The 17420-nt window shown below is 44.2% G+C and overlaps 2 protein-coding genes and 1 long non-coding RNA gene across 3 annotated transcripts; all 3 read left to right on the top strand.

The window, feature by feature from the left end:
* Positions 1–1428: 1428 nt before the first annotated feature.
* LOC100825888 (ribulose bisphosphate carboxylase small chain, chloroplastic) lies at positions 1429–2823 on the top strand. The gene is made up of 2 exons (XM_003581463.4): positions 1429–1667; positions 2242–2823. The coding sequence occupies exons 1-2, from the start codon at positions 1518–1520 to the stop codon at positions 2620–2622; spliced, it is 531 nt and encodes a 176-aa protein (XP_003581511.1). The 5' UTR covers positions 1429–1517; the 3' UTR covers positions 2623–2823.
* Positions 2824–5783: 2960 nt separating this feature from the next.
* On the top strand, positions 5784–8570 carry LOC100828665. The gene is made up of 3 exons (XR_732924.3): positions 5784–6242; positions 7734–8448; positions 8556–8570. It is a non-coding gene; the product is annotated as an uncharacterized LOC100828665 (long non-coding RNA).
* A 5043-nt stretch (positions 8571–13613) lies between these two features.
* Positions 13614–17148, top strand: LOC112269483. The gene is made up of 8 exons (XM_024456280.1): positions 13614–13803; positions 13890–14109; positions 14202–14402; positions 14488–14661; positions 14740–15123; positions 15202–15336; positions 15416–15715; positions 17025–17148. The coding sequence occupies exons 3-7, from the start codon at positions 14373–14375 to the stop codon at positions 15701–15703; spliced, it is 1011 nt and encodes a 336-aa protein (XP_024312048.1). The 5' UTR covers positions 13614–13803; positions 13890–14109; positions 14202–14372; the 3' UTR covers positions 15704–15715; positions 17025–17148.
* The last annotated feature ends 272 nt before the right edge of the window (positions 17149–17420 follow it).

Below are 17420 nucleotides of genomic sequence, written 5' to 3' on the forward strand. Positions count from 1 at the left end.
AGCTCAAGGAGCACCATTGTTGTTATCTAGTAACTCGGCTAACACGAGCAAAGTAGGAGTAGGAGCTTTACCTCTACAAGAGGGTTCTGAACCTGGGTAAACATCGTGTCTTTGTGAGTTGTGCGTGGTTACTCCACGCCATCCCTCCTCCGGATCCACCTTCGTCCATCGGCCCCAACTCAAGCCATCCCATAGCATCTACCGTGACACCACCACGACAATAAGATATTCATATATAATTAAAACAAACGGAAAGGAAGCCACCATTTTTGTGCACATAGGATAAGTAATCTCCACCGTCAATCATTGTGGTCTAGATTATAAGGGCTCGGATTTCAAGATAGAAAAAGATAAAAAAGATATCTAGATAGAAGTACATATACAAAAACCCATGAGTCCGTGATTGCCACATTAGGAGAAGGACCCAATATAAAAAGTAAAAGAGATATAATCAAATATTACTTTGATGAAACAGTGAGAAATTAGGAAAAATTTATTAATCCCAATTAAAACGATTGTGATTCTTTTTGGTAAAACGGCACGCTTAAACAATCGTCCAACTCACATAGGGCCACCATGATGCGAGCTCGGCCAGGGTTGGTCCCATGACAAGCACCGAGTGGCTCGGTGAGCGACGAATCAATTATTCACAGAAAATATCCCGATTATTAAAATAAGAAAAAAAACCCATCATGTCTACTAAATTATATGTGTCGAACATTGATGGTGTTGGGTTAATCGTTAAAGAAAAAACATAAAAAAACTATAATATGTCTAGCGCATTGCGCGGGTCACCTGGCTGATTTCTCCCTTTCATTTAGGCAAAGCAAAAACTTTACTACGCACAGTAGAGAGCACATGGCCCATTACATACTCCAGCAATACTTGCCCGTACATCATAGCCTCAGGACAAAAACTCGTAAGATTGACAACCATGCACGATCTTGGCAAGTTCTGGACACACAACGATCTTTCGGGAACACACTGGACTGGTTTATCCACTTGGGCTCATGGATTGCCAACCAGAACCTTTTCTTTGTGTTACCAATTTGAATCGAATGAAATTGGAATAAAAAAGAAAAAGAAAAAGAATGCTAAATCAAGACCCTTTCGGTCCTCGTACCATAGATCAACACATGTAAAGCCTAGCTAAAAGCTATAGCTAGAAAAAAAGAAAACGTGCCAGGCTAAAAAAGAGAAAATTATGTGGCAAAGAGCCGAATGTCATGTACGACATAAATTTTAAGCGCACAGAGTGCATCCGACGGCTGAGCGAGTGCATATGGATCATCCATCCCTCGTCCGTTGATCCCAAAGACGATAAGGCAACCGGCAAAACACAGCCACTCGTTCCGTCGTTCCCCATCTCGCAGAAGGAAAAAACGAGGCTTTAGCAATACGGCTCTCAGGCTATAAATAGCGTGGTGGGCCGGCACGGGGCCTTCACTCTCAAACAACTGAACTCCTCCTTTTCTTGGCCTAAAGCACATATATAGCTTTCGTTGTTCCAAGTACGTATGGCTCCCACCGTGATGGCTTCAACCGCCACCTCCGTGGCGCCCTTCCAGGGGCTCAAGTCCACCGCTGGCCTACCTGTCAGCCGCCGCAACAGAAGCGCCGCGGGCCTCGGCAGCGTCAGCAATGGCGGAAGGATCAGGTGTATGCAGGTATGCATGGACATTAGATTTAGGATCAGGTGTACCCCCGCAGCACTGCCCGTTACATTAACGCAAAGCAAAGGAAACAAGTTGCTTACATTTCACGGTTCACACAACGTGGATAAAAAATCAACCCAACCAAATGAACATACTATGACTATGCATCTTGAAGGCAGGTACATCCTGAAACAGTATCCTCCCACCGCGTCTCCGGCAGAAGGTAGGACCATAGACGGATTGAAACAGTAAACATGCAGACAACCTCAAAATATAAACAACGACATTGTAGTAAACATGCAGACAACCTCAAAATATAAACAACGACATTGTATCCGTTAAAAATAACATCATTTCAAATCTTTCAAATAGTCCAAAAAAAATAAACTCCCACCTGAACGTGAGTTTTATTAATGTTTTTTTGTTATATCCCCATCCAACGTTCAGAGACGAAGGTAAGTTGAAAGAAAATACTCCTTCTGTTTCATAATTCTTGTCGAAATATTACATATTCTAGACGCTTTTTAAACATAAATACATCCATATTTGGACAAATTTGAGTTAAGCATGTGCTATATGTATTCAGGTGTGGCCGATCGAGGGCATCAAGAAGTTCGAGACGCTCTCGTACCTGCCGCCGCTGTCCGTGGAGGCCCTGCTGAAGCAGATCGAGTACCTGATCCGCTCCAAGTGGGTGCCCTGCTTGGAGTTTAGCAAGGTCGGCTTCGTCTTTCGCGAGCATGCCAGGTCCCCTGGATACTACGACGGCAGGTACTGGACCATGTGGAAGCTGCCCATGTTCGGATGCACCGACGCCACACAGGTGCTCAAGGAGCTGGAGGAGGCCAAGAAGGAGTACCCTGACGCTTTCATCCGGATTATCGGTTTTGACAATGTCAGGCAGGTGCAGTGCATCAGCTTCATCGCATACAAGCCACCCGGCTGCCAGGAGTCCGGCAAGGCCTAAGCTTCAAGTTGAACCAAAGCAAGAGCCCTTAATTATATCGATCAACTCTGCTTTCCAGAGTTTATTTCCCGTTCCATATGTCCAACGTACGTGCGTAGCTCGAGGAGCATGCATATGTGAATTCAAGAACCGCCCGCCGGCTACAGATGTACACATACATATACTGTCATAAATATACAATTTAATTATGGTTTGCGCAAATTCGATGGAGAATTCATTATTCGACACTGCTATGAATGGCTATCTCGCTGTGGGTTGATGCAAAACTTCGTTATTCGACACCGTATTTTTTGAGAGTTCGCTATTTGACACTTGACATGCCCCAGATATACCATTACAATTTTATTGGCAATTAACTGGATTCGAATAAATTTTAAGAAACCGTACATTTTGGGGCTAGAATTTCAGGAGGGCACAATTCTTGATTTTCTTTCCAGTGAGCCGCAATTCTTGGGCCAAGGTTTTTTTTTTCAGAAAACCCGAAACCGACCGATTAGAAAAATTGACATCATTTTCGACATGGCGGCCGCACCTGTAAGCTGGACTTCGGCACCCACCAACTTGTCCACGTCAGACTCTTACCGGGTTTTGACCCGAGTCGACCTGATCGGCTTACATGTTACCGCGCGAGCCCACATGTTAGCACTCCACCCGTTCTATTACAGAGGCCAATTCGAATTCCTACTTGAGAAGAGGAGGTGACCAGGGCGACAACTCACGCTGCAGCCGCCGTAGATCGTCAGCGGAAGCGGTGCACATGGATTGGACCGACTATTTCGCCTGACTCGAGTAAATGTTCTCTACCTTCTTTGTCGCCCCCTTCTCATTCCCGTGAACCCTAGACTCCCGGTTCCCCTCTGCCTCCCACCTGGGGGCGGATCAAATCAAAGTTTCCTTAGGTAACCACGTGTTGGCCTGTGCTTTTTCGTGCTCCGCGAACCGCTCTTGGTCCAAGCATGCCTGTGCTGCCCCGTGCCTGTGCCGTCCCATGCCTCTAGAGTTTTTTTTTAGAACAACGTTCTGGCTTTATTTCATAAAAGAAAGTACACTTTAACGATACAATTGAGATGAACATAAGTTCCGAAGATTCTCGGCAAAACTAAAAGCTCCATCAAGGTCCTTCAAAATCAACGCCACTAGATCCATCATTCATATCTTCATATTCTTTTTTCAGGTATTTAGTGACGAAATTGCAATACACCATCCTTGCACAAACTGGTATTAACCTCATAGGGTTTTTTTTGCGTTGGAATAGGGAGCTTTATTAACGATTAAGGGTCACATTACAAGCAAAATTCTGGAGCTCAGCAAAGTCTTGGGGCGGCTTAGGGCACTCAGCAGTACCATCTACACCCCTATTAGAATGAAAACTAGGCTTATGAACTCCCTTCAAACGCTCCCTACTCTCCGAGGACTTGCCCTTCACATCTGCTGGTTTAAGCCGGAGATTACCCAATGACTCTAAGTAATTAACAAGGAACTGAGGACTGCCAACAATCGACGCCTTCCCATCTCCAAAAATGACGTTATTGCGGAGGTGCCACGCTCGCCAGAACAACATCAAGAGGCGAGCGCGCATCTCCTTCGATGATCCATAGAGGAGCAGCTGGAGCCACTTAGGGCCTCTCCCAAGCTTGTCCTCTGGTGGCAGCTCCCAGTGCTGGCGCATCTCATCCCGGAGTGCTCGAGCCTTCGTACAGCCAATCACGGCATGATGTTCATCCTCCTCCCGCCCCCAAATATTGCAGATCGCGAGCACCTCTCATAGGTTTTGATAAGCCGCATGAGTCACCCTCCTTAAACAATTAGAACTTCGGATCATTGAATGCATCATGGCCTGGGAGACACAAACGGCAGAGCAGCTGCTTCGTCCATGAATCAACAAGGAAAAAGACCAAAAACACCAGAAGATCAGCCACAAGCACAACTGACTACATGAAGTATGCCACAAGCCTACACCAGAACGGGGACGGAGTCAGGACACCAATCTTGTAGACGGCGACATCTCCACCGTTGAGATGCAACCACGAAGAACACACAAAACGTTACAAAAATAACAAAACTAGATGCCAGACATTGATTCGTGATTCTCTCCATCTCTCAATGCTAGATTAGTTATAAGAGACGAGGGAATCGTCGGAGGTCAAAACTTTTTTCGGAGACGACGACTAGGGCTTCTTCTCTTCCCGCAGTGTGATGTGCCCGGGCCGGCCCATTTTTCTCGAAAGGAAAAAAGGCCCGACCCACTATGTACTGGCTCAATTTAGTCGGCCCGCGTCGTGCTTCCGGCCTTGTGTTTTTTAGTTCTTCGGGCTTGCCCAAACAAACCAGCCCTATGGCCAGTGCCGGTGAAGCCCGGTATTAGAGGGGCCGGGTCGGCCCGAAAACTCCTCCAGGCCAAGGCTACCGAGCACGGGCGGGCGGGCCCGGGCCCATTAAGGCCCGGCGGGGCCTGAGAAAGCCCACCTCACATGTGGGCCAAATGAGTGAAAAAAGAAAAAAACAGTTAGGCTAGGCCAAAACATGAAGAAGTGGTGGGCTAAAAGAGAAAAAAGGATGAGTTGTGCTAACTTTTAGAAGGTTAATGTGCCAAATGTACTATACTAAAAAAACAAAAAAATATACACGCCCGGCCCGGCCCGAGGTTCAAGCCCAGGCTCGGCACAATCAAGGCTTGGCGCTAACGGGCCAAGCCCGGTGGGCTTTCGGTCTTTTGGCAAAAGCCTGGTATGTAGTGCATAACCGGACGGAGGACGAAAAAACCCGAACCGGATCGGAGAAAGGAGACTAGTTTTGAAAACTGGACTGGACCGGCGGTCCGACCGGAAAAAACCGGAACCGCAACTCCCAGCGGTCTGTTTAGTGCACAGGACGGGAAGGCCAAGCGAATCAGGAAAAACCGGGTGAACCGGCCGGGTTTGGTGAAAACTGGTGAACCGGGCGGTTTGGTTCGAACCGTCCGATTCATTTGTCGTTCCCCGTCTCACCGGATCCTGCGCCCGCCCGCCGCCGCGCCTCGCCGCCCCAGTGCTGGCCGCAGCGCGCCTCCCCACACCAGTGCCGGCTGCTCGCTGCGCACCAGCGGAGCAAGATTTTTTTTTCTGTGTTTAGTTAAAATAAATTATTTTATATCTTAAAAATCCAGACCAGTTCAACCGGTGACCGGTCCGGTTTTCAAAACTAGGAAAGGAGAGGAAAGGAGAAGCCAGCCAAAGCTAACCCTAGCCCAAAAATCGAAGAGCGGAGAAGAGGAATGGAAAGGGGCGGCGCACAGGCCGCGTCGTTGTCGACAGCTCTGGGGAGCATCATAGCCTTGGTGGAAGATCCAATCCAGGAGGGAACAGTGATTCAGAGCGGCATGGCGCAAGTGTTCGAATCTTGGAAGGCTCTACGGAACGGAATCTTGGGCGACGGTAAACCATCCGAGGAGAAGAGAAGAAGGATGGAGGACGGCAGAGCACAAGGGGTCGTATCGTCGGGGGCCGAACGGAGCAGAAGAACTTCCGGCGACGGCTTCACCGATGCCGAGCTCCTTGACGACTGCAAGCATCGTGATGGATCCATCTACAGACGCACCGATTATTTCGGTAGACGTTATCGTCTCCATGATATCAGCGGGAGTACGTATCAGTATCCTATCCTTAATCGTTGAAAATGGCGATATTGGTCTTAGCCTGTTCGAAGCATCCTAGCCCGTATAGGTGCTTCTATCCATATCAAAAATCTTAGAAAGGGAATTTATTTATATTACTGAAGTACACGTGCTACAATCCTAATATATGGATGACCACTAATCATTCTAAAACACTTGTTTTCTCCAACATGTTATTGGGTAGTGTTTCTCTTGTTTGTTTTACTTGGTAATTTATTAGAAGTTAAGTTAGGCTTTTCTTCTTAGACGACTTGGAGGATTGTTCCAGTTCGTAATTACCATTGAAACTGAGTCAATTTTGTGTTTTGGGCCTAACAAGTCGGTGTATTTTCCACACAAATGACTGAGAGAGAATGAAAAAGACAAAAAGAATTAGCGGCTTCAGTTTCAGGTTTCATATCAGTGGCTGGCTTCTTCGGCCGGCCACCTCAGAGATAGATCCTTTTCCCCAAGATGTAGTCGGCGCCTTCCTCCAAACATAGTAGCAATCCTAACATGTTTCTTCTGATTCTCCATATGTGTCAAATGGACAGCAGGATTCCAGTGTTTTACACTTTCTACTGCTTGTCCTAAAACGAGCCAAGGTGACTCGTAATATCCACCAGTGTCTTCATCCAAATACTGAGCATATGCCAGACAAGTTTTTCAACTAAGGATTCAATGTATAAAATTGTTAATTTCCGATCCAGTCACACAGAAAGTTCTATAGCCCTCAATTTACTATGCGACAGTAGCACAGGAATTAGTGTGCACTTAGTAATTATTATATGGCTGCCTCATTCACACAAAGCTTATTGCAAAGGTTTAATAATATTTCCTTTTCCTTAGATAGTTGTAGCCCTCAATTTATTTTCTCGTCCATACTTACTGAAACTGCACTCAACAGTGACGGAGCTGGCATAGAGCCACTGGTCTCACTTGATACCATTGAATTTTGGCAAATCTTCAATAAATTAACACTAATACATGCTTATTTATGGAAGATGACCCATTACAATGGAGGTGACACCATAACCTTTTCTTCCTGGATTTGTCCCTGGTACTCAACATATGTTTTTAGCCAAATTTTGGCACTGATACATATTAATAATTTCTCAATTTAAGATTGTCATATCTGTCCCTGGCACTCAACATATGTTTTATCCAAAAAAAAGGTTGGAAAACAATTTTTAGCCAAATTTTAGCATTGCAATACTATACTAGCAATTTGCCAACCTAAGACTTTCATATCTGTGTTCTGATTCCATTTGGATTTTGTTTTTGGCAACTTCAGGTTATATTATTAATTAAAGATGGTTCTGTATGATAGCTTTTGTGATAGACTTTTCAGGACCTCACGGTGAAACCAAATATTGCTATTTTGAAACTTCCTTTTTCTCTTTATCTGTCTTATTTTTTTGTTCCTTTCAATTAAAAGTTGAACTGATAATATGCAATGTTCATGTTGTTGCCAACTCAGCTTGTTTGGAGCCAATGATCTTGTCGCAGCCATTCACCTCTTGCCAGCCGAACTGGAAGGATTGCAAAACACATTCCTCTTTCCCCATGCTGCAGGCTGTGGGGCTTCAATTAATGAAAACAGAGAAGTAATGTACTCCTAACTGATTACTGGAATGTACTTGAATGCAATGTTATCAGCAATGTTTCGATGACTTTGTTTTTCCATTAGGTTTTGCTATTTGTTTGGTATTAAGTACTGGCATGGTTGGTTGGTCTCACTGGGTGCGCTAATAAGAACCTAACGCATACTCTCTCCGTTCCTAAATTGTTGTTGTTGTTGTTGCTGTTGTTGTTGTTTCAGTTCAAATTTGATGAACTAAAACCACAACAAGAATTTAGTGTCGGAGGGAGTAGTTTGCATTATTCAGAACATATATGCATGGACCATGGGATAGCCTCTCTGTACTCAGTAACCATAGCAGCAAATTAGTATATCAAGTAGAATACTGGCCATAATTAATAATTGTCCATTTCAATTGACAACATATTGACACACAACGGCGCGAGGAGCGCTCCTCAATCATGGGGGTGTACCTGTTGGCGCCGGCGTACCGGATGCCGAAATCCTCCTGCCAAGCATCGCCAAACAACTCCAGGTAGATGGCTGTAGGTCTCCTTGTGCTGCGTGTCCTCGATCTGGGTTCATCCATTTGCTTCGCTGCAAACACAAAAAGGTCATACATTAACTCGGTACAAATCAATGTAAATAAGGATCCAATAGTTCAGTTTGCAAATCAGTGTTTTCAAGCCCTAAGAAAAGTTTTCACTGTCCTTTTGTCAGACGGGTGGGCCAATAAACAGACAAAATGCTATCATACAGCAAGAAAACTCACTTTCTGATCAGCAAGCTTAAGTACTGTTTTGAGAGGGAATTTTATGTTGCAGTAATTGAATAAGTCCTCCAGACTTGGACCAAGAAGATCAATGACCATGACAGTGTACTCCCCATCTACTCTGAACCACTCCATGAGGAACTCTAAATGACATCAAACACTAAATGAAGATCTGTAAAAATAATTGAATAAAAAAACAAGTTCTTGTATTGATACTTCCTTCTTGCAGAAGCATGTATAGGACGCAATAGTTTTGACTCGGTAAATATCAGTCAAATTAAGGACTCAATAATTTTGACTCATAATAAAGGTGAGGATGCCTTGATTTAACAGATTCATATAAAATTGTGAGATGACAGAAACAGCCAGGTAGCTATATCCAGAACTCCAGATGCAACAAGTTGCACGGAAAGTAACCTGCCCTAACACACAGAAAATTATACGCTCAAGTTCTGAAAACACTGTTAGTATTTGAGTATTACCTACACTTTCTCAGAAATTCTGGCTTCACTTATGCCTGCAATCCAAGGCACATATATAGAGGTAGAAATCAAGCAGTAAAAAACCCACAAATTTTACGAGGTTCTGTAATAAACCACAATTCAATGTGCTCGTCAGCAGTGGTAGTGAGGGACTTGTAGTCCAGATGGTCAAAAGTAGCAACTATCAAAATTTATGAGGAATGTTACTTCACAGAAGATTCTACCAAACAGCTGTCTCTTGTTCTAAAATAATTGAAACAGCAGAAAGTATAGAATCTGAGTTTCATCGGGTGGTTCTTTCAAAGATGGAAACAAACGCCATTAGATGCATTTTACGACTACCCAACCATAGCCCTAAACAGAGAAGGGATACTTAAAAAGGCCTCTACTTTTACTTCGAAATAAAGTGTTATTTTTTTGACAAAACAGCCGCAGCCAGCTATTTATTGCCAATAGAAAGGTTGAGAGAATCAACCCGCGGAGAAAAATACATAGTTAAATACCGAAAAGAGACACGAGAAGGAGGGAGGACAAGGAGAAATACAAGAATTCAAGGTACATCATCAGGTCCGGAGACCAGCTCTCCAATACCGGTGCCGGCTTCGAAATAAAGTGTTATTGGATGTAACTTAAATGAGAAATCAAGCTCCAGGAAGAGCTTAATCTTGTTTTCATAGAGCCAAGAGAAAATCCTACCTGAATTCTGGATTGGTAACTTTAGATAGTTTCTTTTTCCATTTCCCACTGTATATACCACCTTGTACTGCACTTTTTATTAATATATTGCAGTAGGCATTTTGCCTACTGTAGGTTCCTCAAAAAAGGAAAATCAACCTTCCAACTGGGAGCATCAAAATCTTTGCCCTTTTCCTTACTTCCCTACTTCTGGATATCTCTAATCGGCCAGTTTGCTTGCAGCCAGCTAAAAAAGTTCAGAAATCCTAGTTGCTAGTCATATCAGAAGAGCATGAAACAAAATAAAATGCGCTAGACATTCCTGATTAGTGCCACAACATCCATGCTTCGCAACAGCTATACTTGCTACTGAAAGTTTTTTTTAGAAAAAAACCCCTCTTTGTACTGACAGTGGACCGAAAATTTATTCACATTAGTACAAGACAAGCTAACCTATGATGACTAAGAAATTGCATACATATAAAACAATGGCAGATACAGAAATGCATATCTATATGACGGAAATAATCGAATATACTAACTTGATAGCCACCTCCTCGCCGCTCTGTATTTTCATGCCTGCAACCAATTTAATTGACCTTATCATAAATAACTGAAACCGGACAGGCAACACACCAGCTGGAGCAATGCGCAGCATGAACTCAGAAAAAATAGCCTCACCTTGCAGATAAAACAGGAGAACCTGACGGGAGATAGCCACTTGAGCCTGCCTGAACAGAACAAAGAGAACAGTTTCCTTAACTGAAACCCTTACTTGGGAAGGGAAGTAATAAGAGATCTCGGTAGTGAAATGATAGGAAATATGCAAAAATTGCTAGGTTTTGGCCCTACTGAGGAGCGAAAATTCAGAAAAGAAAGGAAATATTCCATGCATAAAAGCCTATCATCAAAGTTGGGCCATATTCCAATAAGAAAATAAAGGGAGGTGATTCAAAACAAGGGAAAGTAGTGATTGAACTATATTGGAATCCAATCAGAACTCAGGAATTGTGGGAAGGCCAAGGAATCTATATGGATATCTAGATTCAATAAATTCTCTATTCCAACCAGAAAAAAAGAACAATAACAAGGAGACAATCCTACTCCACTTGAATTCCAGAAGATACTGTACATTTTAACGAATGCAACGCAAGCAAGGGAAAGCAAAACAAAAAAAATAATATCAATCGATCATACTCCAAGCATCAACAGCCTTTAGTGCTTCCAGAAAATCCGTAAAAAGAGCATCAACAGGTTTACCAAAGGCGTGCAGAGCTCGGTGAGAATGAATATGTTTGCTACTGAAAGAATCCTACCTATTGACTAATGTTCGTCTTTAGAACAAAAGTAGCTATGAAGCTCAATCTACTAACGATTCAAAAGGGGACATAGTCATATGGGTGGGTTTTTGTGGGGAGTTTCCTTGGATATAATTAATTCCTAAAAGAAATAGAACAAAGGTAATGTCCGTGACGAAGATATTTCTTTTCTATTGGGGTTTTAGGGGTTATTTAACTTGTGGAATTTCTCCTTCTCCAACAATAGGTTAAATTCTCAATCTTGCGACTTGTTGCAATAGAAAGGGTTGTTATTTTTTAACCTTGTATACACCAAAAGGGATTGATATCCCTGATTGATCTCCGCATTTTGTCAGTACCCATAAAGAGAGGAGTACATCAATTTACTTAGTTGCTAAATAGTGAATAGCTCCGGATTACTGGATTTCTGATGCCCTAGCGATCTGTCATACAATCTGAATATTTGTTACAGAAGACCAAAACAATTTAACTGACTTTCTCGAATATTCTAACTGTACTGGAGCTGCATAGCGCCTGAACCCTGAAATATCTTTCAAAGCCTAAAATGAATGAACCAAGATTATACCAGAAAGATCCTAGAGAATCAGAACAGACAATAAGAAGCACACAGGCATACAAAATCACAACTACTTAAAGAACTTACTAATAATATAGTGCAAGAAGATACATGCTCCACCGTAATACCTGTTTGTCAAATTTTCAGCCGAGATACCATCGCCAGTGTTCTCTGTACCTAAAATAGTTAGAATGTCGGAAAATTCAACGTTACTTGATTTGAATAGAATCTTCATGTACACTAAGATATGTGAATTCCAATTAACTACTTGCAGTTGCAAATATGTCATCCCCATAAAAGCAGAAAACATCTGTGCTTCCTCAAAAAAGAAAAAAAAAGAGAAAAAAAAGAAAACATCTGTGCTGAAAGATTAAATATGCCTCGCATGATGATTCACATAACATCCCTTGCATGATGTTTCACATAATAGTAGTATAACTCACTCAAACAAACCTTTCGAATGGAAAATCAATATGGAAACCAGGCACTACATTGTTCAGAAAAGCTAAGTTTCACCAACTGGCAGCAACAAGACAACACTAAACAGACTTTTTTGTTTGCGAAGAAACACTAGACCGACTATTTGCAAAACATGCTTTATGATGTCTTTTTTCCCACATAAACAGATTCACACACTGCAGATGGTCTATCATGAACCATAAATTAAGACAGGAGAACCCTTTTAGCTAAGAAAGAGATGATTGGCCAAGTGGGCCATTAGTCAAATAGAGCACCGTAAAAATTAAGGTGTTTCATTTGGCTGTACTGTCAGGAGCCTATCCCCTTGGTTTTAGAAAGAGTTTACCTCAACAAATTCCAGGGTGTTCGTAGAATGCGGTGGAGATGACTTCTACGGAAGGGTTGAGGAGATATACGAACTACAATACCGCGGGCCCAAACCTCCAAAGGTCGTTGTATTCAAATGCCGTTGGATCGATCCGAAACACGTTAACAAGGATGACACAATTGGCCTAGTCGAAGTAAAACGAGACAGTGTCTTTGAATGCGAGGATGTATATATTGTGGCTCAACAAGCCACACAAGTTTATTTCCTCCCGTTCCCGTGCACTAAAATGGCTCGCCTTCAGGATTTGGATGTCGTGTACCACGTGCAGCCACATGGTAAACTAACAGAACCAAACGACCAATATTATCTGCCGCAACGAGAGCCTGGCGACGAGTTTTTCCAAGAAGCTGGCGGGGGCACAAGTGATTTCATGGTACGGTATACCGATTCTGCGGGCACGGAAGTAGACAATGACGGTGAAGGTGACGAGGTTGATGGTGATGGTGACGACGACGATGAGGAACACGCCAATGTTGATAGTGATGTTGAGAGTGATCTTGATGCGGCTCTTCTAGTTGATCCCGATGACGAAGACTACAATCCACAAGCCCATACTTAGTTGTTTCATTTGTTTACATCAAGTTGTAATCCGTCCTACTTAATTAGTTAGTTCGTTGAATCCCAACTTTACTGTATTGTACATCAAGTTGTTTCATTTGTTTACATCAAGTTGTTGTTTCATTTATTTACATTTAGTTGGTGTTTCTTTTATTTACATCAAGATGTTGTTTCATTTGTTTACATCTACTTATATAATCCGTCCTGCTTAATTAGTTAGTTCGTTGAATCTCAACTTTACTTGTATTGTACATCAAGTTATTTCATTTGTTTACATCAAGTTGTTGTTTATTTATTTACATCTACGTGTATAATCCGTACTAATTTGTTCACTTTTCCTCATGGCAGGTGATTGAACCATGGCGGGCGGGCGTAGTACCTCTCAGAGGCATGTCGAAGAGCTATACCCTCCGCCTAAAGTGAAGGCCAAACCCCCGAAGAAAACCCTTGCACATAAAGCAAAGGGCAAAGCCAGGAGGGAGCCCTCTCCCTCGCCGCCGCCACTCGATCCACTGTACAATCCTGAGGATGACAGGGAGGAGGAGATTCAGGAGGAGGTGAGGGAGATGGAGATGGAGGCGGGGACTTTGGTGAGGACGAGCTGCAGGATCACTCTGTTGGTACCTCCGCGGGAGCCTCGGCGGGGGCTACCTCCAGCTCTGGTACAGACAAAGTGTACCAGCGTGGTTCTAGTCGTCTCCCCACCAAGCGGCCCTCTTGTGAAGCTGAGAAGCCGGTCATTCGTCCAACAGCCAAGATGTACCTTTCTTGATCCTAGAATTCAGTTTACATCAAATTGTTGTTTCATTTATTAACTGCAATTGACTTGTCTTATCCTTGTGCAGGGGCTGGGTACTTGTTGCACCCGGGTGTTTTACGATGCAACCCAAGGCTGTGCTTGGGGTCCTCCTCAAGGACCACTTCCCTGGCATGGTTCTTCTTGAAGGAAAGGAGGAGCCAGAGGTAGCCTGGACATGGGCACACTACGTGGCCCAACCGGACTTTCAAGATAGAGAGAATGTGGTGTATGCGAACAAAGCCTAGCGGGTGAAGGGTGAATTTTGGGTAAGTCGCCTTCGCACAATGCATACATTAGTCAAAACAATTGTAATGCAAAATATATAACTCATGAATGGATCTGTTTTGTCTAATTGCAGCGGTTCTTCAAGCTGGCGCAAGGCTATGATGATGCAACAATTGAACGGCACTTCAAGGCAAGTGTGAAGAAGGCATTGTCCGAGATGTTCTATCACGCGCGTGTCTATGCCGTAAGGAAGTACTATGCCGAAGTGAAGAAACAGAGATAGGAGAAGGCACAATGTATCGTGATGCATCTCGAGCACGAACAGTACATGCAGGTAAAGTAAAATAAAGTGCATTTCCTTTCTTAATAAGGGCTAACGCTTAACTTCTTCGTGTTTGGGCTTGTACTTGTTCATTTAGGTTCCTCTGCACTGGTGCATCTCGCACTTAAATGCCTGGAAGGCGCTGGTGGACTCGTGGTGCAGCCCGGAGTACGTGGAGACTCACGGGCTCCTTAGGGAGAGGAGGTTGGCGAACCCAAGTGGAATGCACCATCAAGGGAGCGTGAACCTGCAGGGCTACATCAACAACTATGTATGTGTTTTTCTCCCAAAAATGTCAAACTTGTTCGAGCCTCGCCCCTAACTATCTTGTTGTTGCTTGTTGTTTCAGGCGAAGGCTCATCCGGATAAAGAACGCCTCACCAGTTTCATGGCCGTTGACTGCGCCCTCAGGGGAAAGGCGAGCACCGTGTCGGAGTACAGTGCGAACGCCCCGCCCGACGCCTACGCCACCTCGGCTGACCATGCCAAGGTCACAGGCTACGCGGAGCTTTTTGAGGAGGTGCACGGCCCCGGGGCTGATCCTAGCCAGCACGACCTGGATGTGGAAGTGGTCGTGAGGGCGGGAAGAGGCATGAAGCACGGTAGGCTGGTCTTCAGGAACGGAACCATTGATCCGAGCACCATTTCGAGCCTACCTCACCTGAAGGCTACTTCCACGAGCTCGAGTGCTAGTATACGCAGTCGTCCAGGTGCACGGCAGTTCTCACAGCAGGTTAGTTGTTCTTAATTCACCATCTCGTGTCTTTTCGCATTTCATTGTAACGACAATGAACTTGTAATGGCATTGCAGGAGGTGGAGAGTATGGTGGCGGCTCAGGTGCAGGCTCAGAGGCAGGCTCAAGATGCTCAGATCCAGGCTCAGGTGGCGGCTCAGGCCCAGGCTCAGATGCAGGCCGCACTGAGGGCTCAGTACGACCACCTAAGGGTATGTTTACCGCACATAATAGCCAAGAAAGCATGGTATTAGTTCCGTAACTGCAACTCTTTGTCTTTTCAATATGCAGCCGTACCTCGCCGCCACCTCTCAAGAGCCGCCTACAGCACCATCGCCGTTCGACTTGCCGTTTGTCAATCTCCAGATTGAGCATGCTCCACAGCCTTCTTCACAGACTTTGGTGAGTTCACTCGAAACATTTCAATCTCCATTCATGACTTTTCTTGCTTTCGTTGAGGGTTGGGGTCAATGCGTAATCATCTGTGCAACAACATCAATCCGGCCGTGGCTCGAACGACCCTTCTTCACACGCAAACCTTGCTGGAGGCAACCCTCTTGGCCAGTCACCTGCTCCTAGGCACTAACTTGGGTAAGTTGCCACAAACTTGTCTCATCTCGAGGTCCGTTGTTTTGAAAACTTACTTTCTTGTCTTCACACGTAGAACTGCGTAACCTACCATCACAAAGTGACATAGATCCCATTTTAGAGCCAAGAGGGCTCACTTGGCTCCAAAATGGTGCCTTGGTGGCATTTTTTGGGCATGTGGCTCATTTATGCCACCAGGGGCTCATTTGGCTCCAAATTGGTGCCCTGGTGGCATAAATGAGCCAGATGCCCAAATATGCCTTAGCACCATTTTAGAGCCAAATGGCCTAAAAATGGCATCAAGGCAGCATGTTGGAGCCAATATGGCTCATTTGGCTCCAAAATGCTACCTAATATGGCTCTTTTGGCTCCAAAATGGTGCCCTGGTGGCATATTTGGGCCAGAGAGGCCATGTTGGCTCCAAAATGGTGCTTTGGTTGCAAATATGACTCATTTGGGTCCAAAATGGCTCATTTATGCCACCAGGACACCATTTTGGAGCCAAAAGAGCCATATTACCTCCAAAATGGTGTCTTGGTGCCATTTTTGGGCCATTTGGCTCCAAAATGCCACCAAGGCACCATTTTGAAGCCAAAAGAGCCATGTTGGCTCCAAAATGGTGCCTTGGTGGCAAAATATGGCTCATTTGGCTCCAAAATACCACCAGGGCACCATTTTGGAGCCAATATGGCATTTTGGAGCCATTTATGCCACCAGGGCACCATTTTGGAGCCAAAAGAGCCATATTAGCTCCAAAATAGTGCCTTGGTGGCATTTTTGAGCAAAATGAGCCATATTGGCCCAAAAATGGCACCGAGGCATCATTTTGGAGCCAAATGAGCCATATTGGCTCCAACATGGTGCCTTGGTGCCATTTTTGGGCCATTTGGCTCCAAAATGGCAAAATGGTGCCTTGGTGGCATTTTGGAGCCAAATGAGCCATGTTAGCTTCAAAATGGAGCCATGGTGGCATAGTGGAGCGAAATGGCTCGTTTTGTAGCCAAAATGGTGCCTTGGTGGCATTTTTGTGTCATTTGGCACATTTATGCGACCAAGGCACCATTTTGGAGCCAAATGAGCCATATTCGCTCCAAAATGGTGCCATCGTTCCATTTTAGAGCATTTAGGGGTCATTTGGCTCCAAAATGGTGCCTTGGTGCCATTTTTGGAGCCAAATGAGCTATATTTGCTCAAAAATGATTCCATTGCAACTTTTTTGAGCCAAATTGCTAAGTTCTCCTTCAAATACTACAATTGTCGCTTCAATGCCGTGATTTATATCTAATTATGCTATTCCAACTCCATTTCATAGATTTCTACTGGTGCAATGGGTGGTGGATGTTGAAGGTGCCCGAGTCACCATCTTGTAATATGTTGCTACCATGTGATGAACACTTGTAATACTTTTGTTGTGAGATATGTGATGTTTCCGGACTTTCATGAGATGTTGTTATGCTTGTGATGTGAATGCGTTATGTGGATGCGTCTATGATTTTGTGTGGATGTATTGCTGTGATGTTGATGAATATATATCTGTATATATGTGATGTTAAAATATTTCAAATTGCTGCGATAAAAACACAAAAAAAAATACCCTTTGCCGGCGGCCACAGTCCTAGCCGCCAGCAAAGGTTGAGCGCGGCCACGCACCAGATCGTGCCACGTGCCCGCCCTTTGCCGGTGGCTTTTTCTCTGGCGCCTTTGCTGG

Source organism: Brachypodium distachyon, chromosome 5, assembly GCF_000005505.3.
Source record: "Brachypodium distachyon strain Bd21 chromosome 5, Brachypodium_distachyon_v3.0, whole genome shotgun sequence".
Classification (NCBI taxonomy): domain Eukaryota; kingdom Viridiplantae; phylum Streptophyta; class Magnoliopsida; order Poales; family Poaceae; genus Brachypodium; species Brachypodium distachyon.